The sequence below is a fragment of the Rutilus rutilus genome (assembly GCF_951802725.1).
Source record: "Rutilus rutilus genome assembly, chromosome: 22".
NCBI classification, from domain to species: domain Eukaryota; kingdom Metazoa; phylum Chordata; class Actinopteri; order Cypriniformes; family Leuciscidae; genus Rutilus; species Rutilus rutilus.
Window position 1 is genome coordinate 13,363,582 of NC_140227.1, and position 27,254 is coordinate 13,390,835.

The 27,254-nt window shown below is 38.2% G+C and overlaps 2 protein-coding genes across 3 annotated transcripts; both read right to left on the reverse strand.

Annotated features, from left to right (window-relative positions):
* Positions 1 to 472: 472 nt before the first annotated feature.
* On the reverse strand, positions 473 to 20,988 carry zfyve9b (zinc finger, FYVE domain containing 9b). Its single transcript, XM_084394516.1, has 16 exons — positions 20,896 to 20,988; positions 17,185 to 17,776; positions 17,011 to 17,110; positions 16,788 to 16,921; positions 15,771 to 15,885; positions 10,856 to 10,978; positions 10,435 to 10,590; positions 10,113 to 10,340; positions 9,115 to 9,197; positions 8,907 to 9,011; positions 8,549 to 8,699; positions 7,095 to 7,175; positions 6,775 to 6,937; positions 6,592 to 6,697; positions 2,391 to 2,567; positions 473 to 2,128 (listed from the first exon to the last, which is right to left on the reverse strand). Exons 2-16 carry the CDS (start codon positions 17,668 to 17,670, stop codon positions 1,967 to 1,969), a joined length of 2,370 nt encoding a protein of 789 aa, XP_084250642.1. The 5' UTR covers positions 17,671 to 17,776; positions 20,896 to 20,988; the 3' UTR covers positions 473 to 1,966.
* A 1,118-nt stretch (positions 20,989 to 22,106) lies between these two features.
* btf3l4 (basic transcription factor 3-like 4) lies at positions 22,107 to 25,478 on the reverse strand. Of its 2 annotated transcripts, none has more exons than XM_084395956.1 (6): positions 25,393 to 25,478; positions 23,167 to 23,228; positions 22,942 to 23,055; positions 22,655 to 22,856; positions 22,510 to 22,569; positions 22,107 to 22,429 (listed from the first exon to the last, which is right to left on the reverse strand). In XM_084395956.1, exons 2-6 carry the CDS (start codon positions 23,218 to 23,220, stop codon positions 22,383 to 22,385), a joined length of 477 nt encoding a protein of 158 aa, XP_084252082.1. In that variant the 5' UTR covers positions 23,221 to 23,228; positions 25,393 to 25,478; the 3' UTR covers positions 22,107 to 22,382. The 2 variants fall into 2 exon arrangements, with proteins under 2 accessions (XP_084252082.1, XP_084252083.1); XM_084395957.1 differs by having other exon boundaries at positions 23,167 to 23,225; positions 25,393 to 25,414.
* Between the last annotated feature and the right edge of the window lie 1,776 nt (positions 25,479 to 27,254).

Sequence of the window (27,254 nt, forward strand, 5' to 3'; positions counted from 1 at the left end):
ACATTCCCACATGGTATTTGGCATCTCCAATGCAAATGGTTGACATATTAAAATACTTTGTATAACATTTTGTCATCTACAAGAATGCAGGTGTTCGCTCTCGCGTTTTAGGATTCATCGGCCCTTCGAGGGCAGTCGGTTGGCTCCCATCGGATGTGGTTATAAAGAAATGCAGTGTGTGTGCATGCCGCACTTCTTCATAATCTGCATTTGTCATCTAGAGTATGTGCAGCATGTTGGATGTAAACAAAAAGTCCATTCAGTGCCTGAAAAGCAACAGAGGAAGACCAGATGAGCAAGCGTCCTACGCAGTATGTGTGCGAGGGAGAAGAGAAGGTCGCGTAGGAACAAATGACTTCAAGCTCACAGTGCACAAGTTTGTGCGTATAGTTCGCGCTCCTGTTTATCCAAGCTTCGCCTTTGTTTGGCTAAATTCCTCCCGTCTTTTTTTTTTTTCCTTTTTCTTTTTTTTCAGCAGGTGTGCGTTAATGTAGGGCAGAGTTCAGGGCGCTCCTCTTGGCAAGCTGGGAGAACAGGGCGTTTACATGGGATTTGTACAGTGACTCAGAAGGATGTCATCCTCATGCCTATCTCGGGAAGTACAGCCGAGATCGTCATAGCTACAATGAGTTCTACAAGTGGAAGACTGAAGATTCAGGAAAAGAAGAAACCAAGTCTCTCTCCAATATCAGGTCATGCTAATAAAAGTCTTTTGCTTAAGAATCATGTTTTCTGTCGCACTTTGGTCCTCATTTACCAGAATCTGGCCTTAGGTTTCAATTTTTTTTTTCCTCTGACCAAGCCGAGGTCTCTAGGAGGAGTCCAGACTACAGAATAAACTACAGACGGCTACTTCGATTTGTCACAGATGATCCGTTGGTGATGACTAGAGGTCGACCGACAATAGGTTTTGCTGATACCCATAACTAAGAACTCAATGTTGAAAGGAAACTTAACATTTTCAGTTCGTTTTAATCGGTTGAATGAATGCGAATAATATCTTTAACTAGTATAATTACTGACTGGTTGAAGTCAGTACTGTTAGTACTGAAGTTGCAATTATTAGTTCGAAAGTCACGAATGTGAGATTTGAATGCGATTTTGAGGAATAAAGTCACAACTACAAGAAAGTTGCTACTGTGAGATATAAAGTCACGATTAAGACAAATAGTTGCAACAGTGAGATATGAGGTCGCAGTTACTTTATACCGTGAATAGAAATAGTCACAATTATGAGAAATGGTCACAATAGAAAGCCGCAATTACAAGAAATATAGTCGCACACGTAAGCTATAAAGTTACAATTACGAGAAAGCTGCTAAATCACAAGACAAATAGATGCAAAAGCGTGATATGAGGCCGCAATTACGAAAATTTAAGTCAATTTAATGGAATTAAAAGTTGCAATTATGAGAAATATTCACAATAGTGAGACATGAAGCTGCAATTACAAGAAAATAAGTCGCACGTGTGAGAAGTCGCCGCAGTTGTGAGATATAGTTACTATTAAGATAAAGTCGCAACTGTGAGATATAGTCACAATTAAGAGAATTTTGTAATAAGTTGTAATAGCCAGATATAAGGATGTGATAAAGTAGCAGTTACATTTTAATTGTATAACTTGCGCTTCCATAAGAACCTTGTGGCACCTAATGAAATATCAATGTTCATTTATGCCATTATATGATCATTCCAAGAGCTGTTACAGGAGTCGGATCAATCAGCAAAACCGATATATCAGTCGACCTCTAGTGATGACTGAGAAATGTTAGCAGTTTTTAAAGCCATTTGATGTTGTAACCCCCGACCTTTTCACAGTGAGCAGTGGGGTATTGAATAAACTACTAAAAAAAGCTGCCCCATGGGGACATCTACTACATTCCACTCTCAAATTATACTGAACTCAAAGGTTATGCTCATGAGGTTTCTGGGAGTGTTGGCACATGTGACAGTGGGTGGTCCGTCTCTATGACGTATCCTCCAGAATATAGAAGATGAGCTCTAGCTGGCAGGCGGCGAGACCCTGGTACTGAGAGTTACTCTGCACCACGGACATTAATGATTGGTTAAGACAGTCCTGGTACGGTGCTGGAAGGCGCTGACCGTTACCGCCTGCCAAAAACTCCACCTGAAAGATAAAAAATAAAATAAAAATTTAGATAACATAGATTAAGAACCTAATCAACTACAGCACTATTAAAATAAAGCAGAACAGTGGGGAGAATGTCAGATACGTAATACTCACATGCTACACTCCTGACCTGCCCTTACATAATACTGAACTACAGTAATTAAAGCAGCTCAAAGTGTACATGTTCAACATTTATTAATATTTGAACATTTATTATCATTTGGCATCACAGCTGTGGACATAATTGTCACCATCTCACCTTCTGGCCATCCAGAATTACTCTCAGTGCCAGTTTGGTCATGCCGTCCTCCTTCAGCAAACATAGAGACTGGCACAGTGCCAGGCAGAACGCCCGCGCAAGACGTTCTGACAGACGGTTGTGGCTGGTGTGGTTAGTAGGACCATTTGGATGTTGGTCTTTCAGCAAGTAAAACACCTGTGACATCAAAACATGAATTAACCAATTGTTGAAAGTGGTTCTCAAAAGCATTTTCAGGAAAAAAATTAAATCACATTCAGATAAAACCACTAAGATGCAGCAAGCTCTTAGTCCATAACTATAAATCAAAATAAAGGGCTATTGACATTATTTTGTTAGGAAGATTTAGTTTATATATAGTGGCTATATTCAGGGCTTGACATTAATTTTCTTGCTCACCAGCCACTGTGGTTAGTGGTTTTCCAAAGTTGCTAGCCACTCAGCATTTTCACATGGCCACAATTTTGACATAGGGAAAACTGCCATATAGATATTTTAAATATTAATCATAATTTGGCAGCAGGTGTTGTCACTTTAAGACCTGATGCACGGATCCATTATACTGTTTTATATAGCCAATATAGTGTCTTTATGAGCACTCATAAATCAATACGCGCAATCCCACTTCGAAATTCAATATTCATCCGGAGCAAATGAAACGAGCGAGTAAAGGGTAAAGATCACTTTTTTTTTATGTGTGGGTCAAATCGCTTTCGGGGAGATTAGAGAGCGAGAACGCGCAGCTGGTATTGTGTATCCTTCGGAAGAGTTTCAGATATCGCCATGTATCGAAAAATCTATATTTTTCAAAACACTTAGTTTATTACTTCAGATGCCTTTTTGAAAGACTGCAAATGAAAAATGTATATTATATAAAATTCAACCTGCCAAAGTGGCTATTAGGAGTGACTGCTGAAAGCCCTGGTTATATTAATAAAAAACAAACAAACAAATACATAGAAACAAAAAGTATCCATAAAAGATTTTTATTAGTCAAAGTGTAAAATGGGTCTTTATACATGAATATATATAGCTGGCTTTTAAATTTTAGGAAGAGGGTCCTTTTCCTTTCTAAATCTGTAATTGTTAAGGCCCCGATGTACTCACAGCAAAGTCCTTTTCATTTTTCGTTTAGGGGTAAAGAGAAAGTTTGAAATACCATTGTAGCAATATACTTTTAGCGAACATTTAGCGCCCACGTTGCTGAGAGTGGCGTTTAGATAAATATGTAAATATTTGCTGCTCTCTTTCTTCTCGATAATAAAATAAAAATAGCGATTTGGATGTTTGCAAGAGCTCTGCAATTCAACACGCCAGTCACGTCACGTCACGTTTATTTATACAGCACTTCATACAATAGAAATGCTTTAAACCAAACCGCTTTACAGTATTAAACAGGTCCGGCTCCAGATATGAGATGAAAGGTGGGCCGGGTGTATTTTTTATTTATTTTTGTATATATTTTGCTACTATTAAATAACTCTATATATAGAGAGGTAAAAATGTTTAACAGGTTTATTTTTACATTCTCTCTTTTTGCGTTTGTAATATTAGATTTTTTTTTACCCCTTAACAGATCCTGTATCAATTAAGTAACTTTAGATTTGGGACAGGTCTTTTAAAATAACTATTTACATCACTATACTATTTACAACATCAGCTTTTTGTTCATTTTAGAAAACTGTTTTTTTTACCACACAACAGATCTTGTATCAGTTTAGCTTTAGATTTGAAGAAAACGGGGCAGGTCCTGAAAAAGATCTACTTACATCACTATAATTTACAACATTAGCTTTCTACTCATTTTAGAGAATTCTGTTACAAACTCACCCAAGTCCATTTCATGTGTTATTGCTTTTTCATGAGCTAAAAACACAAGGTTTTCCTTTTGGAACAAGAAATCTGTGCATGTTGTGTTTTATTAGGCTACAGAGTGTGGTAACTCTCGATTACAAGTCATCATGAAGATTCAAACTTCGCTGGGAGTTTGATTGACAGGCGATCTGACCAATCATAATCCGCCACCCGCCATTTTTGTCCGACAAAGTGGTCAGGAGAGTGAGTAGATTAACGTTGGACGATTTGAACTTGAATAACGGAGTGTACTGACGTCTTTCTGCGGTTAAAACAACATTCCTTCTTATGTTCATTTACTGTATGTTTATTTGATGCTATAAATTAAGGAAGTGATGATCGGTTCACGAGCAGCTTTAACTGAGGCTCTACAGCGATCTGTCGGACACATTAAAGAGCCACAAAACGGTATTTCTTTTTTAGATTGCGTTAAAAAAATGACCAAATTTGAAAGTTGAGACTTTGTTTCATATTAAAAGTACCCTGATCTGTCCTGTCTGTCAGCGCGTTGTCAGTGTCCTCTCTGCTCCACGATGTATGTTTCACTGTATAAGAACATGGTGTGTGGCGTGAGAGCAGCGACTGAATATTGAAGATTGAACAATTTTGTGATTAGCTGTTATGTGGTGTGGGGCCAAGGTGGGCCAAGCTTCTGATTGGGTGGGCCAGGCCTGGTATTAAACATGAAAAAAACAGCATCTGTGTTGCTTTCAATTAGAATTACACTTCAATTTCTACAAAAAAAGCAGCTCTCCGGGTCTTTATGTTTTCACTCGTGGAAGTCTGACCGACAGACTCAACAGAGGAAATGAAACAGAAGATTTCCATGTGAAAAAGGGCAGAGCCCCAGAGCGCACATACCCATTACGTACTCGCCACAGACTAATGGCAGCTTCGGCAAGCTGTTTCAAACTCCCGAAACCAACTCCAAACCAACTTTGTTTTGGCCTGATTTTGTTCGAAATTACGTCACACCAGTTTGTTCTTTGATTTCGCTTGCGCCTTTGAGGTGTTTTGAGCCCGGATCTGTCAACACTGCATTGGCTCCCTGTTAAACATCGCATACATTTTTAAATCTTCCTGATTACTAAATGTTTTAGTTCCCCAGTACTTGAGCGAGCTCTTAACGTCCTTCGCGTCTATTGCGATCTCAAAATTCTGGCCAGTTGATAATACCTAAAATATCAAAATCAACCGCAGGCGGTAAATTCTTTACCTATTTAGCACCAAAACTCTGGAACGGATACGGTAATGTTACAGAAGGAGCGCATGAACAGAAATATTAAAATACTTATTCTGCTTGGAACGAACCAATTGATTCCCCCCCCCCCCCCCCCCGCCACTCCCACTGACTTTAAACTATTTTTTCCTGGTTAGTGGCGCAATTGTTTTCTAAACCTGCAAAATAGCATGAAGGAACGTTTGCGCCGGAACACGCCTCCTTTTTTGCGCTGAACCGCCCAGGGAGCGCAAGTTCATTCCCTAGTTTAGCGGGTCTTGAGCGCTGTTGCTATTTTCCCGGCGGGATAAATGACTCTTGCGCCCGGCGCAAATCTAAAAGGGGTTGGTCTGAAGTAGCTTCATTATTCATAGGTGTGGTTTGGGCGTAACGTGAAATAAACCAATCAGAGCGACATCTCACATTCCCTTTAAGAGCAGGCGCGCTTGTTCTAAAGCGGATTCCTATTATAACGGCGGATTTGCCAGGCGCACACCAGGAGCGGTTCACAGCCAAGGAGAGCAACGTTCTCGTCAGGGACTTCGGTTAAAAAGGTGTATGATAATTTGGGTAAACGTGTAAGCTAGATGTATGCTTTTATAATAAATTGTCTATCTATCTATCTATCTATCTATCTATCTATCTATCTATCTATCTATCTATCTGTCTATCTATCTATCTATCTATCGTTCGTAATAATGTATGATTTGCAAAAATGAAAACTGCTGCTTCTGTGTAGATGAGAGAATCAAAGTGTATGCGCGTTGTGCACACGCTACATTGATTAAGGCCAAGCATGCGCCCTTAAAAAAGCATCTGAATAACATGCGCAACGCGCCACTGACTTTAAACTATTTTTTCCTGGTTAGTGGCGCAATTGTTTTCTAAACCTGCAAAATAGCATGAAGGAACGTTTGCGCCGGAACACGCCTCCTTTTTTGCGCTGAACCGCCCAGGGAGCGCAAGTTCATTCCCTAGTTTAGCGACGTGCTTCTGTGGAGGGAAAAGTCCGCTTTGCGCGGGTGCAAAATAGGAATGATACATGCGTCGGTGAACAAAGTCAATTGCGCTGGGTGCAAGATAGGGCCCATACAGTCCACGAGTTGCATAAACATGTTCAGTGTTTACCTCTGTCCAGCGTATGAGCTTCCCATTGGCTTTGTATTCTAAGCGCTGATGGGTCTTGATGTTTGTGAGAGATTCCATAGACTTCCCATCAATGGGGCTGATAATGCTGTGAGATACAGGACAGAATGAGTGGCAACTAGCACAGATTTAAACTTAATCTACTGTTATTATATTCTTCCTAACCCTTTATTAAAGCGCGGCTCTTCATCCTGCCACTGAATGTGCACATATTCCTGCCTCTCTGCTGGGTGGAGTTTTCCACAGGTGACTGTGAAGTCTTTCATGTCCCGTAGAGATCGGCGTAACTCGCCCATGGTCTCCATGGTTACCTGCACCATCAAGCCATCTGTAATGATAAGCAGACGCATGGAATCTTAGCACATGCACAGCCAAACTTCTAGACATACGCATTCAAGTAAGATAAACGTAGATAGAAAGGCATTAACATTAAATAACTGTTGAAATGAGAAACAAGAAACAATAGGAATGAACAAATCTTTAACCTTCTACAATGCTGGACTTGGCCAAGTACCCTGATGAAGGTTTGAGCGCTCCACTGAAGACAAAAAAACACGAGCCAGTGACTGAAAGGTGAACAGAAACAAAGATTTCAATTCAGTGAGAGAATTCCAGTCAACACAGAATACAACCAACAAACGCGCTTTCCAAGACTGTCAGACAGCGCCCTCAAGTGAGCGCTTAAGGAAAGACGCTAATGTATCAGTCCTTCGTTGATGCAGTTTTCATACAGTATGTGTGCATTCACAAACGTTTTCTTAGCGGGTTTTTTTTATCGTTAGTGTTTTTACACTACATTTTAGCGAATGTATGAAGTTCACACAGGTCTCCTAGCTGAGTAACCACAGGTATAGTCCATCATATTGCCCTATTCAGACGGAAATGGTTTCTAACGGGGAAGTAAGGTAATTTCAACATTGGCTAGTCTGCAATTTTAGTCCTGTCCTGTTTTCCTCCCACCACCCGTGAAACAATTCCCTGCCAAACAACTACAAACACTTTGTAATTTAATTGCCGTCTGAATCTCAAGACAGCATCGATCCAAAAGTCGTTTTGTAAATCCTTTTTGACCACTGCCAAGTACCGTACAGCATCTGCTGCGGTGCGTTTAAAATACGGAGCCTTTCATTATTCTGGAAACTTTTGAAACGGTCCATTATTATAGTATGCAATACATTTTTTAAATATTTACTATATTATATACTTTTATATAAATTAGGGCTTGCACAACTAATCATTTTACTAGTCGAACAAACACCCAGGGTCAAATGTTTAGCTAGAGTTTGCATTAACTAATTTCTAATAAAGCTAATATCTTCTTTTTTTTTTTAATGTCATCCATAATTTTGAGAGATAAAACGTAAGAGAGAAATCCATTTACAATACAGCATGTCAATTTTCCCGTTTTAAAATAGGATATTTAAATAATTGTATAATAGGAAATGATTATACTATTAATAAATGAAATATAAATGTATTATTTGTCCAAGCAATAACATTTTGTTTACAGCTGACAATCATGTGACTGACCAAGTGAGCAGTGCATTCCCGGGTTCGTAGGATGATATTTGCTCCTTCACAAGAATAAATGGCCATCTGAAGATCACGCCACGATGTAATTACCATAATCACAAGATTCACGTCCTTGCAGAAACCGTAATTACAAGTTGATGACAAACAATTACCGTCTGAATAGGGCTTAAGAACATGATCCACAAAGTCTGTAAAACCACAAACAGTTTCATTTTATCATTTAAAACTTCTTTATGTGAAATGATTTGCTTGAAAAATATGTTTGTGCTAACTTTCTTTAAAATAAATGCCACTAGGTTTGATAACACTTGTACAGCTGTAGGTGCAAAAAGTGTCCAGATACTTTTAGGGGCCCATGACAGACATTCCAGTAGTTGTCTAAGCTCACGCCGGTGTTCTCTCTCACCTCTGCGGGGTTGGCTGTGAATGCTGATGGCCTGGGTCTGGTACTGTCCATCTGCCGTCTGCACGCAAATGAGATGAGAGTCGGCCTGCTCATTAAAGCAGGCGCCCAGGGCCAGCACTCTTTCATTAGACTTATTCAGAGCCTTCAGCAGCTAAAACACCAGCAGAGACAGAGACAAGACAAACATTATCCTGAGATATGAAGGAATTATTACCTCAGGTTTGCTTATCTATTGGACATCATTTATATAATAATCCTTCTGATACTCCAATATATTCTGACATTTAGTAAATATCATGCTAATACCATCTACTGTCCTGATGCATTTTCTATTTTGAGCAGTTCATGGTTATGGTACCTCTGGATGACGTGTTTTAGGGATCCTTATACAGGTGCTTCTAGCCTCTAGATCAACCACGAGCCCCGGCACCGTCGGCAGCGTGTAACGGTAAAAACGGAAATCCTTTGAAAGTCAAAACAGAATAAAAAAGGCATTTAAAGACGTCACACAAACTACATAAGCTGCATGACAGGATATAGTAAATGAAACCGGTCGTAAGTCTCACCACTAAGAGCCTCATGATACTGTTGTTGACGGGTCCGAAGAGAGGCTCTCTGAAGCGCACACTGAACAAGGGACAGGGATAAACTACAGGATAGCAGGACTGAGTTAGTGTACTTCCTGAGGTCAGGGGTCATGATGCATACAGAGATTATGAATGATATTAGAGATTTTAAGATCGTAGAGACTAACGCTGCATCTCAATTAGCATATTATCCACCCTAAATAGCATGTTAAATAAGTAGTTAACCCAAATCATCAAAAGTTCGGGGTCGATATTTTTTTAAAACCTTTTTTAAAAATAAGTCTCATTGTGTTCACCAAGGCTGCATTTATTTGATCCAAAATACAGTAAAAACTTTAATATAGCAAAATATTATTACAATTTAAAATAACTGTTTTTTTTTTTTTTATATATTTTCAAATGTAATTTATTCCTGTGATGCAAAGCTGAATTTACAGCATCTTTACTCCAGTCTTCAGTGTCACATGATCCTTCAGAAATCATTCTAGTATGCTGATTTGGTGCTCAAAAACATTTCTTATTATTATCACTATTATCAGTTGTGCCGCTTCATATTTTGTTTCAGAATTCAGTGATGAATAGAAAGGTCAAAAGAACAGCATTTATTTGAAATAGAAATCTTTTGTAACATTATAAATGTCTTTCATCAAACCGTTTCATTAATTTAATGCATCTTTGCTGAATAAATTTTCTTTTTCTTTTTTTGGCATCTTACTGATCCCAAAGTTTTGAAAAAGACTGGAGTAATGGCTGGTGGAAATTCAGCTTTGCCATCACAGGAATAAATGACATTTTAAAATACATTAAAAATAGAAAACAGTTATTTTAAATTGTAATAATATCTCACAATATTATTTTTTTTTTCTTTTTTTTTTTATCAAATAAATGCAGTTTTAGTTAGACTTCTTTCAAAAACAGTAAAAAAAAACATTAATGCTAGTGTATATATTTCTCTTATTTTGAGACTGTTTTCTTACATCTGTACTCCGCTCCTAAACGCAGCATGAGTCTCAGTGGAAAGGCTTTGGCCCATGGAGCCTCGGCACGGAGCATGAGGAGTCCGAACAGGAAGGGCGGCACAGGTAACGGCAGGCCCTCCAGAGACTGGAATGTCGGACGCACGTAAAGAAAGCCTGCATGCTCGTTATTACCCAGAAACCCCCGGGATACCAAAGAGTGACTTAGGTGATTCAGGAGCTTTCCTGCTGCTTGGAGAAACAGCAAAATCAAGATTTATCAAGTCATTGCTAATGTTCGATCTAAGTTTTATGGTCGAGTAACATCTGATACAAGTGTCACCTGTCTGGGCATCCCAGTAGATCTGAATGAAATGATTGAAAATATCCGTTGGGAATCTTTTCTCCTCAGGCAAACACTGCAGTAAAATGACCACCTCCGGCTGTCCAACAGCATGCATACCCTTCGACATAACACACCAGCACCGCCGGTTCACATCTACAGGAACACAAAAACACCACAGCGACCCACATGAATACACCAGCATATTGTTATCAGATGTACAGAACATGCACACACATCCTGAGAACAGACGCACATGCGCGCGCACACACACACACACACACACGTGATGGTTTGGAAACGACTGACTACACAGCTTCAATCACGATATAATATACCATACCGATTCGCACAGGTTCCACATGTCAAATCACCAAAAGCATAAATCCATCAAGTGTGGAGTGAGACATTGGGAACATACAGCTGACGATCTTCACCACGGCCAGCAGGTTGGCGTTGAGCACAAAGACGAGAGGCTCTGCGAGACCCCTCTCCAACTCCTCTAAGAGTGACGACTCTGTTCTCTTCTCCTCCAGAGTATAGTCTGCAGAGAAAACACAAGCACCAGCCTAAACCTCAAAATCACTCAAAATCACTCACAAACCTTCAATCAAATACTTTAGAAGGAAGTTTCACAAGTAAGCTTGTGGTCCCACTGTATGCATTCATTATATGGAAAATCATTTTGTTCCACAAAAGAAAGTAATGAGGGTTTGGAAAATGTAGGGCTGCCCTCGACTAAAGGTTTTTCTAGTCGACTAGTAGTCATTCATTTAAGAGATTACATCTGCGATTTGGTTATTCCATCCATACCCGCTCGCTCTCTCCGCTCTGCTGGCTATCTCTCTTTGTATATTAAAAACAATGGGATGGCTTTTCCTATAATGTGCCTAAGTTATGGAACTCATTACCTGCATCTATTAGGAATGCTGCTTCGGTGGATTGTTTTAAGAAACTTCTTAAGACGCATCTTTTTAGTCAAGCTTTTAATTTATAATTTATTACTGTGTATTTTTTGATATTATGTATTTTTTTCTCCTTGTTTGATTTATTTTGTTCTGTACATGCTGTAGCGCTTTGAGTCTGAGAAAGGCGCATTACAAATAAGATTTATTATTATTATTATTTATTGTTATCAGGAAAAAATGCAAGTGATCGCGCTTCAATGTCATGCAGTAAAACGCGTTATACTTTAGCTTCCACTCCGCACAAACGCACACATGCGCCTAATAATAGCAGCGCAGATCTAATTAGGTTGACGTTAGAGCAATCGGGCACGTTACTTGATAAGCCATATACAAATTATAAGCCATATTTGCGGTCGATGGATGATAGGTGAACGACTAATAAAATGTTTTGTCAACTAAGCCTCTTCTAGTCGAATATCAGTTAGTTGAATATTAGGGGGCAGCCCTAGGAAAATGCATTTTGGGGTGAATTATCCCTTTAAAGGGGACATATCATGAAAATCTGACTTTTTCCGTGTTTAAGTGCTATAATAGGGTCCCCTGTGCTTCTACCAACCCTGAAAACGAGAAAAGTGACAACCCAGTGACTTTGTCTTTGTCTTTGCCTTCCTCTGCAAGCATTTCAAAACTTAAGCCGATCTGATTTCGCTCCCCTTCTGACGTAGGAAGGGGATATTATTATAATATTACCGCCCATTAATCTGCACATTTCCACTAGGGGTGGGGGAAAAAATCGATTCTTAGATGAATCGCGATTCGGGACGTGGACGATTCTGAATCGATTCACAAATGTCAAAAATCGATTTTCTAAAAAAAAAAAATTCTAATAACGTAACATTGACGGAACGCAAAAGGCGGAACTCTGAAGCGGACGTGCACGTGCGCGGACAGTCTGTGGCGTGCACATAACAGAGACGCGCACATAACGGTCGCATGATGGCTGAGCGCCAAATGTGCAATGCCAGTCACAAAAAGTTACATTTTGACTGTAAGTTACTCTCTGCAGATGTTCATTCACTTTCTTTGTATAATCTGTTTTTGATTGTGGTATACAGCAAACATTTCAAGTCATAACTCTTTATTATTTAGTTGTGTATAAGTCAAGAGAGACTTTGTATGTTACTAATTATTCAGAATATGCATAAGTCCACAAGCATTATACGTTATGATAGCATCTGGTACATAATTCTATATTTTTGAACGAAAACTGTTTGTGAATTTGCTACAGCAAAATGTTTTTTTTGTCTGAAGGATTATATTGCTCATTGGAAATAACAAGAGGATGTTGGTTAGAAGTCTATTATTAAATGCTACTATGCTAGAGATTCAGAATATGCTGAAGTTTTTATTAATTTACTACAAGTACGCTGCTAGTACAAGCACACATTTATTTTCCTGTTGGTTCTCAGCAATGTTGGGACATATGCTGGCAAATGTAACCTTACAGTTGACTTGCCAAATCACTTCCATTTGTTTTATTAATAAAATTAATATAGGAAGTATTGGAAGTAAGTTCGTTATGGGTCATCATAAATACTTTGCTTTAAAAGTACCAAGTAAAAACATTTTTTCAATGTTTTTGATAAAAGGCACTTCCCTGAGAATTGAACTTAATAAATGTGAAAAAGACACTTTAATGTCTCCGTTTGTCATTCTGTATAGCAAAGCAGATGAGAGTAGATCATGATCAGAAACCTGATTAGAAATAATTATGAATAAAATCGAATTGTTTTGAATCGAAAATCTTTTTGAATCGAAAATCGATTTTGAATCGAATCGTGGCCTCAAGAATCGGAATCGAATCGAATCGTGAGATGGTAAAAGATTCCCACCCCTAATTTCCACCCACAGCGCCGCCAATTTGGTTTACGCAAGCGACAACAGTGTAACCAGTTCTAACGCAATGGCAAAAGTTCGAGCAAAGCATGCAAACTGTTCTGCACAGAACACTCTTTCACCAAAAAAATGTCACAGCTGTCTTATAAAGACCTCAGGGAACTGTGTCAACTTGTGTAAAAGTTAAACAAATCGATGAGATGAATCAATCTAACTCCACAACAACTACATCCATGTATCCACTAACCATTCAAAAACATCCAGGTGCAGGCTAAAAGTTACAATCTCTTCCTGAGTCTCTCTTTAAGGCTATGTGTTATTTCGGAGATTTGACTGAAATTTGCGTTTGTTATTGCTGGAGTATCCGAAGCTCGTGTAAAGGATCGGCCGTCTTTTTTTTATTTTTATTTTTTTATTAATTTAGCGCTTACAATACAGAAGATTTTCTTACAATACAGAAAATAGCATCACAGTCCAGCTTAAGTAAGTTCAGTGATGTTTCATTTTTGTTTACATTTTTTTAATATTTTTTTTATTATTATTAATTTAGTTAATTTATATATATAAATTCTCAGTTCAGTTCTTGTAAAATAGTGTCAATGCAGGCAGATCAATATTATTGTTGAATATTAATGAAACTAGTGCAGTGCCCGTGCAAAATCAGTTTTTGTGTGTGTTTTTAGTAATTGTTGGTTTGGTGTGTTTGAGTGCTGATTGTTGCAATTACACAACAAAAGTTCAGTAACATTTTTATCTGTGCATGGTAGAAAGCAAATACTGATACTGACATAATGACATACAATAAATATGGAAAATTTAACTACATGGTTGCAAAACAATTTATAATGGTGATGTATTTGGGTATCTGTGTACAGGTAGCAGGAGTTTAGATTAGATTAGATTAGATTTACATTAGTTTCAACTTTGTTGTCATTGTGCAGATTACAATTATAGAGACAATGAAAGGCAGTTAGCGTCTAACCAGAAGTGCAAAAATGCAGAAAAGTGCAATGTGAACAGTATAGACATATAGTGCAGTGTAGACAGTAGTACAGTTAATGAAGTGGTATGGTGTACAGTAAGGATATGGGGATTTGCCATCACAATCGGTAAGAGGAGAGTTAACCTCGTTTAAGCCTGCATAGCCTACATGAACAACTATTTATCATAGCATATTCAACATCACATAGTTACAGGCTAACTTCAGCGCGCATGACACAGTAATAACTTAGCATTGAGACTAGGATATGCTTGAGCAAACAGTTTGTGAATAGGCTACTACAAATGATGGCCGTGAAAGAGACTCTGAATGCACTGAATAGGGTATGTTTAGTTGGTGAATAGCATAGGCTACTATTACACAGTAGCGATAACGTTAAGCGCACCAGAATAAAATATAATAATCAGAAGTAAACAGTGTAGCTGACTTACAGATTCAGTTAACATCCACAAATGAATAAGCGCGACGATTCAGGGCGCAGGCTACACAGTGAACTCAGAGAAAACGCTACTTAAGCTCCACTGCTTTCTTCGACCCTCTCTGTCTCTGGTCCTGCGCTGTGCTCACTCAGTGTCAGTGTGAGAGGGGGAGTGGCCAGTGTGCAGTGCAAGAGGGGGAGTGGCCAGCTGTGCTCTCTCAGTGTCAGTGTGAGAGGGGGAGTGGCCAGCTGTGCTCACTCAGTGTCAGTGTGAGAGGGGGAGTGGCCTCTGGTCCTGCACTGTGCTCACTCAGTGTCTGTGTGAGAGGGGGAGTGGCCAGTGTGCAGTGCAAGAGGGGGAGTGGCCAGCTGTGCTCTCTCAGTGTCAGTGTGAGAGGGGGAGTGGCCAGCTGTGCTCACTCAGTGTCAGTGTGAGAGGGGGAGTGGCCTCTGGTCCTGCACTGTGCTCACTCAGTGTCAGTGTGAGAGGGGGAGTGGCCTCTGGTCCTGCACTGTGCTCACTCAGTGTCAGTGTGAGAGGGGGAGTGGCTAGCGGCTAGAGCGGCAAAAGCCAATGTGTGCTTCTTTTACCAATATATTTACAAATATATTTTGCACTTCTAATCCAAACAAAGTCAAACTTGGCACTGCACTTACTCGTGCCCGTAGCAAGACATCTGTCAAGTTTGAAATCCATCAGACTAATGGTTCAAGAGATATGCGAATAACAGACACACACACACACGCACAGACAGAAAGACGTTCCTATAATTTATAGATAGATGTTAAATTTAATGTCCCCAACTAAGCAAGACAAGCCAATGGCAACAAAGGTGGAAAAAAAGCAACAGTGGCAAGGAACTAAAACTTCATCAGGTGGCAGAATGGAGGAAAAAACCTTGGGAGAAACCAGGCTCAGTCGGGGGCCAGTTCTCCTCTGAACGAAGGCGGGGAGCAGCAGCTCATTTGCATTTAAAGGGACACACACAAAAACAGCGTGATTTTGGTCACACCCTAAAATCTTGTGAAAAGGGGCATAAAATGTCACCTTTAAGCCTAATTTAAGCTAAATCTAATGTCTTTGTTAGCAGTGAGTTTGTGGACACATTCTTACCTCCTTTGACCCCTGTTGATGTCAGAATAGGGGGAAGGTCCTTTGGTGGAGTGGGTTTTGTGGAGTTGCCATTAAGACCTCTGACTTCATCTCCTGCTCTAATGTCAGTCACTTCCTACAGCAAATAAATAAATAAATAAATACATACAACTATACATAAAATAACTGTGCTATGAGGTAGAAAAGCTTTTTTCTGCAGTTTATTTCAAGATATATATAAAACAAAAATATTTCAAATAAAACCAAATATCCTCTATATTATGTCCTTATAAGGAGTGTTGGGTGTAACTCATTACTAAGTAATTACTTACTGTAATTTAATTAATTTCCCCTTGAAAAAGTAAAGGACGGCATTCCTCTTCAATTTTCTGTCATTTAATTACAGTTACTTCTAATGTAATTGCACTAAATAGATACTGTATTTATTCTACAACAATTCTATATAAAACAATAGTAGATTTAACATCAAAGTGTAACATTTAATGTTAAAATGTATGTTTTAATGTAACATTTAAATACTTTGGTCAGTTCAAGAATAATTTATGCAATTTTATATTATTTATTTAAAATAATTAAAAGATTGTCTACCCTTGTATTGTTTAACTGGTCGAGGTTGATATGGGATTTAGAAAATAATTAGTATTAAGTAATGCAATACTTTTTAGAGAGAGTTATTAGTACAGTAATCTAATTATACTGAAGATGTGATTAATGATTTTTTAACTTACTTATTAATGAGTAACTTACCCGACACTAATAATAAGAGTGTAAAAGTGTTTAAAGTTGCTTTGCAAAATTGAAGAGAAAATAATAATAATAATATTAAAATAAAAATAATCTCAACAAAATTATTATAATAGTGTTTTTAAAGTTACTGAACAAAGATTACAGGGATGAAGGTATTAGATAAAATAAAAATCGAAATAGGGTCATTGTAAGAGTGTTTTGAAAAAGTTACTTAAAAAAAATTTAAAGGAATAAATTAAATAAAATAAGCAGAAAGATATCCCGTCATACCGCCTGAGCGAGCTCAGTCCTCTGTGTGTGAGACACACTCCTGTGAATGGGAGAGCTGTTGGCACTTCTACTCTCAGACTGGGGAAGGAGATTATCTGCAAACCAAACCTTCTTTTGGTCCTTGCGAAGAGTCCCTGGTAAAATTACATCATTATAACACCGTAATTAATGTGTAATAACAGTACATAAGCACATAAGTAGCGGAATCCACCACCACACTCACGGTTAATCAAAGTTGAATGACAGGTGACACAGACTCGCCCCTCTTTCCCACCGAGATGAGTCAGCTTAAATCTCAGGTCACAGCAAACCACACAAAACACCTGCAAACCAAACAGACTTTTCATGTTTTGAAGGTAAACAACATTTTGGTCACAGAATCGCATGCATCTCTCACCTTCCCACATGCTCTGCAGTGATGACGTCTTTTGGTGAAGGAGAATTTGGATCCACATTTCATGCATGCTGGTGCTTGAGAGTCAGGGACCCACTGAGGGGCCGTAGTGCCCAGGGAACTGCAGCGCTGCACAGGCAGAGCACCTAGAGAACCCTTCCTCCCCGCAGAGTCAGCGTTCTTAGAGCCAGACACCAGAGACGCTTCCATCCCACCGCTCTCCTTACGGTCCTGGCACGACTCCAGCGCAGAGTCTGAGGGCTCCGTGCTCTCAGTGTCCTCCACAGGGGACGATGGGAGTCCCAGCACAGCCTCCAGGTGCTCCTGCTCATTCTCCGCCCGCTCTTTCTCTTCAATGACAGAGTCCTCTTTCAGACCAGGCCTCAGCTTGCGCTCGTCTAGCAGAGACTCGCTGGAGTCCTTGAGGGTGGAGTACCCAAAACGCCTCTCGCCCCACACAGACAGAGTGGCGGTCACTGCTTGCCTCATAGTCTCAGTGGAGGGAGCTCAACGCGAGAGGGTTGCTGATCATATTTTAGCCCACCCCGCGCTTTGTTTTATCCTCAAACCATCACGACATGGCCTGCACAAAGTCCTGCCAAAAGATGAGTCAGATGTATTAATTCCCAGCAGGTCAGTGGATTTGTCAGGACTGCTTTGGCCTCTATTTTAACCCTATAAAGCTTATCATATTTTATACACAAGTTTCTTTTAAATTATCAACATGATCAAAATGTTGCTAAAATACCAGTTATACACAATCTACTGTATGCCTTCTGTTTGACCAATATATTTTTAAAGTAAAAGGCCTTTTAGTATATTAGTAAAAATGTCCACCTTCAGGTCGTGGTACACGTCTTTTTGCGGTGAAATCATTAATGATTTTTATAAAGTAAACATAAGAATAACTTTTATATTGTTGGAAATATTTTAAATATATATATATTGTATGTATTATAAGCCCCCACAATAAAAACGACAGACCTTTGATCATAAAACTAAGCATTTAAATATCATCTTACGAATATTGTTTTTGAGCTTTATAAGAGTTTTTTTTTAAGTTACTGAACAAAGATTACAGTGAAATCATTCTCCCTTTATCTATATAATAAACTTTATTATCTGCAGTATACTTTATCTATACTATATGAGCCATAACAGCCTAATGTATCAAATATGATACTCAACAAAAAAAACGATTTTATTTAATTTTAATAAGATTTTGTCTAAAGGTTCAAAAAACTCTTCCATTTAAAAACAATGATTTTTCATAATTTTATTTCATCTGCCAGGCTTTACGTGGTTAAAAGGTAAAAAGGGAAGGAATTATTGTATTAAAGTCTTGATGAAACATAAGTAGCGATCTTTTCTTACATATAGTGATGTACAGCCGAGTGTAAGAGATTTTTTAACAGCTTTTCCTTTTTAGTACATAATAAAGATGTAAAAAATTAAGTAAAATTTAAATAAAAAAATAACAACAAACACAACCACTAACAACAACGGTTACATGTGGTCCAGAGTGTAACAGATTTTTGAGAGAGAGAAAAATTAGAATGGAGATTTTCATTGGTTCTTGATTGGATTTTGAGATGTTGGTGTTGCACTCAAAAAGTGGAGAGGCAGGATTTAAAGCTACAATATGTAATTTTTATCGCCACTAGGGGTCGCTAATCTCTTTCTCTTAGGTTGATGACGCATAAGCGGAATTATGGAACTTGTCGTCATGCTGATTGATAGATCTAATAAAGTTTATGGAGGAGTGAATACATTGATGTTTTTAACATGACTGTGGTATGAAGCATGGCACGATTGCTAATGAGAGACAGATATCAGCGTCACACGCAAATCCCACGGATATAAAGAAATAATAAGGACATTTAATTCTACCGAACTAAGTTACCCGCAAGTGCGGAATTACTACTCACACAGGTCAGTTTACTAGACGAATTAAACTTGTGAGGTAACGCAGCGCTGTTTCACTTGGTCTACACTATCACACTAAACTGCATTTGAGTGTGTTGAAGGTTATAATGTTATTCTATGTGTTAGTTTGTTGGCTGTATGAGACTAGCACTAAGCTAGATCAACATTAGAATAACATACTGATCATATTCTAGCATTTCATCATGTTGAGCTATCTAACATTGATTAGTTTATGTACATTTGCTCACCTCTCTAATAAAGTACATGCAAGAGCGGCGTCTCTGTCAAGTCGAAGTTTGTCGCGGACGTGGAGCTCTCGGCATCACGAAAACGCCACGCCGATATTGATCCTCGTTTTAGTTCTCCTTTTGTCCCAAAGTCTGCTTGCCATGGTCCATAATGTTTGAACGAAACAACAACGGCGTGAGCGTGCCGCTAGACGTAACACAGTTGTCCACGTCTGTCGCCATGGTTACTAAGGCAGTACGAGCGGAAACCAGGGATAACGCAGATATTATGTCATTGACAGGCAACAAGTGAACAGGGACGAGGCATTATTTAAAATTAGAATTTCTCTGAAATAAAAAAATCTTTTTGGGATAAAACGTTTGGGATTTAGGACCATACTTACTCTGTAAGTACACAACTGCAGGAAATATATCACACTGTGCAAGTGATTTTTGGATATTTTATTAAAAAAATCGTACATATTGTACCTTTAAAGGGACTAAATGATTGAAGAAATCCTGCATACTTAATGGCATATTTAATTGCGTTCAAATGCATCATTATGAATATGTATTCTGCATACACCAGAAAGAAATCTGTTGTTTTCACCTGACGATCCAGTTGTAAAAAATGTATTACAGTTTACATGGTCACTTTACATGTTCAAGATAAAACATATGCACAGATGAATTGTTTACAATTATGTCTATGCATTTAGAAAACAGACTAGGCTTTGAACGGTGTTCTGTATGTAATGCTGTGCCACTGTCTCAGATAGACACAGGTCCTGCATCACTATTTCAGTGAGGATTTGCTGAGTGGGCAGAATGACTCGTCTGCATATGGGTGTATGCAGATACATATTCACAATGATGCATTTAAACACTCAATCCAAACACTAACACATTTCAATGTGTATTCAATATACAAATTCTCAGACATAAAAGAACCGCTGCAAAAAAGTGCTGAGAAGCATCGCTTTCTGGTTTAGAGCCAGTTTGTCGCCTCACCCCAAACTACACTACCAGCAACGCGACGCGACACACTAGAACGCGTCGCGCGTTTGCAGTTATGAGAGCGTTCAAGTCTGAACGTCGCACTGAAGTGTCAAAACATTCTAGTTGTGTAATCTCCGTCTAATGTGAAATTGTTTTCCAAAAAGTTAGTGTAGCATCTGTTACCGCAGGAATGACTGAATGTGCGTTTGGTAATTCTCTCAGCACTGCATTGCAGACAAGCCGCCGCAACCTCCACGTACAAGATCTTCACGCCTTTGACATGGACACACGGTGCAGTGGTAGCTGTAATTCAGAATCTCTTCTGGTTAGCAAACGCATGTGTTCATGGCTGATGCACATGACTCTCGCCTGTGGCTGCTGGTGAGTGACTACAGCAATGCGACACAGTACCGTCAACAAGAGCCAATTACCACATCCTCACTTACAGTCATCAGCTCAGAATAAAACCCCGAAAAACTCCCTCAGGAATTATACAGATTATGTAGCGCTCGATACTGACACATCTAATGAATAAATATAACGAATGTACGTAAGTATTTACCAGGATCTCTGCATCCCATCGCCACCTCAGTGTGATGTTGACTTGTGCTCGCCATCAGAGGTCTGTCTGCGCGAGGCTAGCGGCGCTCCAGATGAACGCGCGTTCACAGGGGCGTCGCAATCACTTGAGAAGTCAAGACGTGCACTCTGACGAGCTATTATCTTTTCTTTTTCTTAATTATTAATATTGCCCATTTTGCTTTACTTGGGTAGACTAGCCTATAAGATGAGAGCTATGTCTCATTATAGCAGATATTATTTTATTATTACAATATATTATTACCAATCTTAAAGGTGCGGTCATGAGAAATGTCGCAGGCAAAGTCACAGAAAAGAAAAGTAAAGTCACTTTCAAACCAGCTTTCTGCTGAGTGCTGATACGCGGCAAATTCGGATCAACTTTGCGAAGTCTGCGTGGTAAATTTTTACCGATTGCGTGGGTTCCTTTTGAATTACTGGACACATCCGCGAAAATTCGCCGAACATCGGTGAATGTGAACGTATTTTAACTCACTAGGCCTATTCATGTTCTGATAATTGCAAATGAATAAACAAATAAAGCCTGTAGTGTATGCAAACAATGTTAATAGGTTAACAGAAAAAGGCCTTCAGGAAATAGTAGGCTAACATTCTTAGATGCTTCTCATATTCTCAAATGAGTTCCAAATTAGAAAATATCCTATGTTTAAAGTGTGGTTACATTTACTGTCAGTCAGCGAACTTTCGTGGGTGAAAGCAATGCATTCTGGAATTTCTCAAAAGAGGGCGAAAGATTTCCGCACATAGATTTTCCATCGGTTCCATCACTTATCTCCTTTTACCAACAGCTTGGTTTCTATGTGACTTCTGTCATCTCTAAACTTGACAAATAACTATTTTTGCTTTACAGTATCACCGGAAGTAGCAGTTGCGGTGTGAATATCGCCATTGCCACTTTAGCCATCTTTATTCTCAGTTTAGGACTTACATTTAATATAGGCTATATATGCAGTTTCTACGTGATTGTCATACTGTAATCATCAAAAGAAAAAGAAAAATCATGACATTTATAGGCTACATAGGATATTATTAATTGTACAACACCATTTTGGCCAAAAGTATAGTAATGTTTTGACATAACCTGTTTAGCAATTCAAAGGGAAAACATTTTATTCTTATAATATTACTATGTCAAATCTCTTCAAGCTTCTATAAGAAAACCAAAGCACCATATAGAAAATGTTTATGAGTATCATTTTATTTAATTAACAGAAAAAAAATAATTAAGACACAACCATCAAAACTAGCATTTTAACTAGCGTTGTGGTTAAGATTTATAACCATGTAACCATCAGTCTTACAGTATAAATGCAGGAGAAAGGTCAGGGATGGATCTGGAACAGCCAATTTATGATATAAAAGTCTCTGGTTTCACTGGATATGTTGTTGAAATGATATGTCTACTGCAGGAGACTTTGTCCTGAACAGGAGTTACTGAAGGTCCAATGATCAGTTTGCCTCATTCTTTGAAGCCTCGTCGAAATTCTCTACAAGATCTGTGAAGAGAGAATAATGACTGAAATCGGCATCTTAACATTTACCGCTTGATCAAAAGAAACGCTTCAAAACTTCATACCTGGGACATCATCATCTTCTTCATCGATATCTTCTGCTTTCGGGGCTTTGTTGTCGAGAACTTGAAGCGTAACAACAAAGCAACAACGTCAGTGTCTACACTAAACTGTAAATTCACCCATATTTCAAAAGCACTCTTTGCTCACCCTGTCTGGGGAACTGCTCGGCGAGTTTGCGCAGACTCGTGAGACTGTCAGCGCCGAGCTGACTGAGGATTCCTGGGAGCATTTCCGTGAGCTGTTTGGTCTCCGCGTGGCCCGTGATGGCGAACGTATTGGCAGACAGAGACGCCTGCACTTTGGGGTTATTGAAATGAATGACTGTGCCATCATCTTTAATCATATTCACCTGTAAAAACAAGACCAAATTCTCAATGATCTCTAAACGCGACTGAATGAGATCAGTAAAGAAAACTGGAGAGCTGCTGCTCTACCTCTTCAATGCCAGCTATGTTATTGACAGCAAGCTTTTTTAATGAACTCTGGAGTTTCTTGTCATCAGCTGTTGCTGTTCTGTGCACCACCTTCTTCTTCCTGCGTGCAGTGCCCTATAGAAAACAAATCAAGACTGAGTAAAGACAAAAAAAAATAACAACAGCAACACCATAATAAATGTCTAAAGTCATTAATGTTCAGGTTTCATTGATAATACTTCTTACCTTGCCCCCTATCCGGACCTGGGCTTGAAGTTTAGCCAATTTCTCTTGGTTCATACTGACTTCTGAAACAAAACAGATGCTTCATTTTATATATTATATATATATATATATATATATATATATATATATATATATATATATATATATATATATATATGTGTGTGTGTGTGTGTGTGTGTGTGTATGTTTATGTGTGTAAACTTTTCCAAAGCATTAACAAAAAGTTTTATACAATTAAAGTTTTAACTTTTTACACCATAACCCTTTCCGCAGAATAATTAACCATACATACAAATGTTAATATAACAATAATAGTAATAATACATAAATAAATAAAAACACAATAGGTAAATAAACTTTAAGACAATGCACACTTTTACAAATGGACATAATATCCTCCTAAGAAAAAATGTAAATACATAATAATACAAATCAAATCTTTGACATATTCATGGTCTGTAAATAAAATATTAGGAGTATATAAAATCAGGTGATCATACTTAAATCAACCAGTCTCTACAAATGTAGTTAGTTATAATGATCAACTTAGGGGGATAGTCTTTATCTTCTCAATTATATATAATCATGGGTTTCCAAGTCCTATAAAAGTTTTGGACAGATCCTTTCATTAAATATTTAATTCTCACATATCCACATTGAAGCTTTAGAGGGGTTTGTTTACTTCCAACAAACAGATGCTTCATTGTTCAAATTCATCCACCTTTCACTATAAATGAAAATCTATTATCTAAGTTTGACTTAGCCACCCCGTGGTGGAACATTACCAAAATGTCAAAGTTGTATTTTTGGTAAACATTTTTGACAAAACGTTTAGTTGTAATTTTTACAACTAAAATATATGGTGATGTGTTGAGTGTCAATTTTGCCTGGTTTACAAAAAAAAAAATGACTGCATTTTTAGTTTACTTTGGAGTTCCCCTGTAGGTTAAATGGCTATCATCACTAGACCACCACCAAACAAACAAAAACAAATAAAGAAATATCGATTTTTCTAATAAAACAATTTAGACAGATTTCTGCACAATTAATCATGCTTTAAAAACACTCAAAAACAATTGTGGTATGAAGCTTTCAAAACGTTTGCGTTTTCATGGAAAGCGTTTGTGATCCCCTAAGAACATTTTAATTCACATTTACAAAGAATTTGTTTGCTCATAAGATTGCAAAAAAAAAAGTTTTGTGAGCTAAGGCACAATTTATTAGAGAGATGCAATCAGGGGCACCGCTAGCAATTTATATTATATTATATATATTTATATTACCATTCCATTAATAAAATCGATCTCTGGGGGCCCTAAGAATCATCCTAACTTTCCCCCCTTAGCGGCACCCCTGGGAGCAGACAAAATTCCTCAGGGGAGCACAAACTTTTGCCAAAAAAAGGAAAAAGCAATGGACTATAATTTCTCCATCTTTATATTCTTTTTAAACTATAGCACACGATAATTTCATAAAACACATAAAAAATGGCACATCATAAAAGTGTATGCTCATGGAAATATCCAATTAAAGTAATTACTGACCAATTTATATATATATAATTATATATAAATTATATATATATATGTAATATGTATATGTGTGTGTGTGTGTGTGTGTGTGTGTGTGTATACATATATAACTTTATCAGACCTTTTAATTTCAATATCTAAAAGATATTTTACAATTAATATAATTAGTAACTTGTATACAAAATTTTACAAATGGCACGCAACACAAAGATAAACTACACATAAAGCTCCACATTGTACGTTCACTAACTACACAAACACACAACATATTGTGAAACTACTCTTCCTTTCAGAGTTGCAGAGTCAACTGTCCTTACAGAGAGAATTGCTGCCGATAAGCCTGTCAGGAAGCTACAAAGCCCTTAGTTGAGATGCGAAAATTACGGCATATATTGAGACAGGGCATCGCGTTTAAAAACGCTTAATCGTCGGTTTGAGGAATATTCCAGGCTTCTCTATCTTTAATATTGTCTCTGTCCCTAACACATGACGTGATGGCATACGCAGTGATGGAGAATAAAGACAAAACCTGACGGTGCATAATCTGAGTGAGTGCATCACTCCACCATAACACACATGCACACACATCTCAATCACACGGCAATGAGCGACTTCAACACATATAACGCTTACAGCGAAGACATAGTGGTTGTAATATATTAAACGTAAACACAGAACGGTGTTCATTACTGACCTGATAAACTCAGCTGCTCAGAGAAGCATGCGTTGAATGAGCAGGGCGGAAGTGGTCAGACTAAAAAAGACGTCACGTTGTTTTTGTTGTTGTAATGGCGAACAGCAGTGATGCTGCCGCCTAGCGGCTCGGGCTTAAATGATGGAAACGTGAAGCTAAAATATGCATGAACTTGTTGAATGCATGCCATGGTATAAATGTTGACATCTGCGGAAAAAAATTCCACGCAAAGTCCAATAAACTGCATGCCTTGGCTTCAAATCAGTGTGGTAAAATAAAACATTATTTTTCTTTTAGGCTGTCATGTTATGCCCACAGACACTAAGTAGCCTATCTACTAAGCAGATCAGCGGGTCACTCACACAAATGGCAAGATACAACAGAAACCATTTTTTAAATCAATTTACATATAATACCTGATATCTGTTAGGCTATTAACCATAGGCTATATATTTAAATGTTTATTTTCATCACTTAGAGAGCTCATGCTAAAAGTCAAATCAGAACCATCAGTCCCAGTGTCTTATAGCATCATGCCACAAGTGACACTGCTGTCTAGTAGATAACTGACATTATTCCATAATCATTATTAACTGGTAAGAAAAATGGTGGCAAGAACTTTGAGAAACACATGAAAATAAACTAAACATCTTCCTCTCATGGACAGAGAACTGTGCCCTTCTGTGGCCTGAATGAACGACACTTGCCTTGAACTGAGTATAATTGTTATCAATCCGCATTAGACACTCTCATATGTTTTAAAAACGCTGCTTTCTTTTTTTATTATTATTGAGAACATTATATAAACAAAAAAGAAGGAAGCACTTACTATGTAGAACAAATAGGAAAAAGAAAAAAATATACAAGACCTCTAAATCATTTATTATTGAGAACTTTGATGATTTTTCTTTACTTTGGAAAAAAGTGTTTTGTTTGGAATTGTTAATTGTAAAAAAGAGCATTTACAAAAAAACAAAATATATAATTAATCTTATTTTGTTTACAAAATTTTAGACACATTAATGTACATTTACAGGACAGAAACCACTTTTTTAAGTTTTGCTTGCTGAATTAGAGCATTACTTTCGGACTATTTCTAACTCATGTAACAAGAAAACGCTGCTTTCACTTATGCCCTGCATGAGCATTTGTGATGTCACAAACAGAATTCTGTGACAGACGTGCTTGAAAATAAGAGCGCAAATCTAACTCGCTCATCTCGTAGTAATTTCGAAGTAGTCAAGCAAAGTACAACGGTGCTAACGATAGAACAGTTATTATGGGACAGCTAATTTGTTGTCCAAGGAAAGCGTCAGATAGGGAGAGTGTACACAAACAACCCTGTGCACTACTTAAATTCAATCCCATCATAGAGGAGAACCATGATCCTCCTCGGCATGATGAGATAGATGATGGTGAGGGGGCAGGGAGAGAGGAGATGAGGAGAAAGAAGAAAAGGTTTTGAAGGTGGCATTCTAGAAGAAAAAATTACAACATTACTTCCCTTCCTTCACCGCTTTGTCATCGTGTGTGTATATAGACGATATTCTCATCTATTCCCGGAACCTGGCTGACCATCGCCACCACGTCACGCAGGTCCTACAGAAGCTTCGTAAGTTCCATCTCTTTCTAAAACTCGAAATGTGAGTTCCACCGTGACAGTTCACTTCTTCGGGTACGTCATTGATCAACACTGCATCAGGATGGACCAGAGGAAGGTAGAGACGGTGGAGAACTGGCCACAGCCCACTTCTATCAAGGAACTCCAATGCTTCCTGGGGTTCGCCAACTTCTACTGTCGATTCATCAATGACTTCAGCAAACTAATCACTCACTTCCTTGTTGCGCAGTAGGGCCAAGTC

What these genes read in the sequence shown, in the direction of transcription:
- zfyve9b (XM_084394516.1), bottom strand. Translation starts at nt 17,670, where the DNA reads ATGAGGCAAGCAGTGACCGCCACTCTGTCTGTGTGGGGCGAGAGGCGT. An exon ending in ACTGCAGAGCATGTGGGAAG is followed by an intron (nt 17,111 to 17,184) that starts GTGAGAGATGCA and finishes TTTGGTTTGCAG; the next exon opens with GTGTTTTGTGTGGTTTGCTG. An exon ending in CTAAAACACGTCATCCAGAG is followed by an intron (nt 8,700 to 8,906) that starts GTACCATAACCA and finishes CTGGTGTTTTAG; the next exon opens with CTGCTGAAGGCTCTGAATAA.
- btf3l4 (XM_084395956.1), bottom strand. Translation starts at nt 23,220, where the DNA reads ATGAACCAAGAGAAATTGGCTAAACTTCAAGCCCAGGTCCGGATAGGG. An exon ending in ACATAGCTGGCATTGAAGAG is followed by an intron (nt 22,857 to 22,941) that starts GTAGAGCAGCAG and finishes TTGTTTTTACAG; the next exon opens with GTGAATATGATTAAAGATGA. An exon ending in CGAGCAGTTCCCCAGACAGG is followed by an intron (nt 22,570 to 22,654) that starts GTGAGCAAAGAG and finishes TTACGCTTCAAG; the next exon opens with TTCTCGACAACAAAGCCCCG.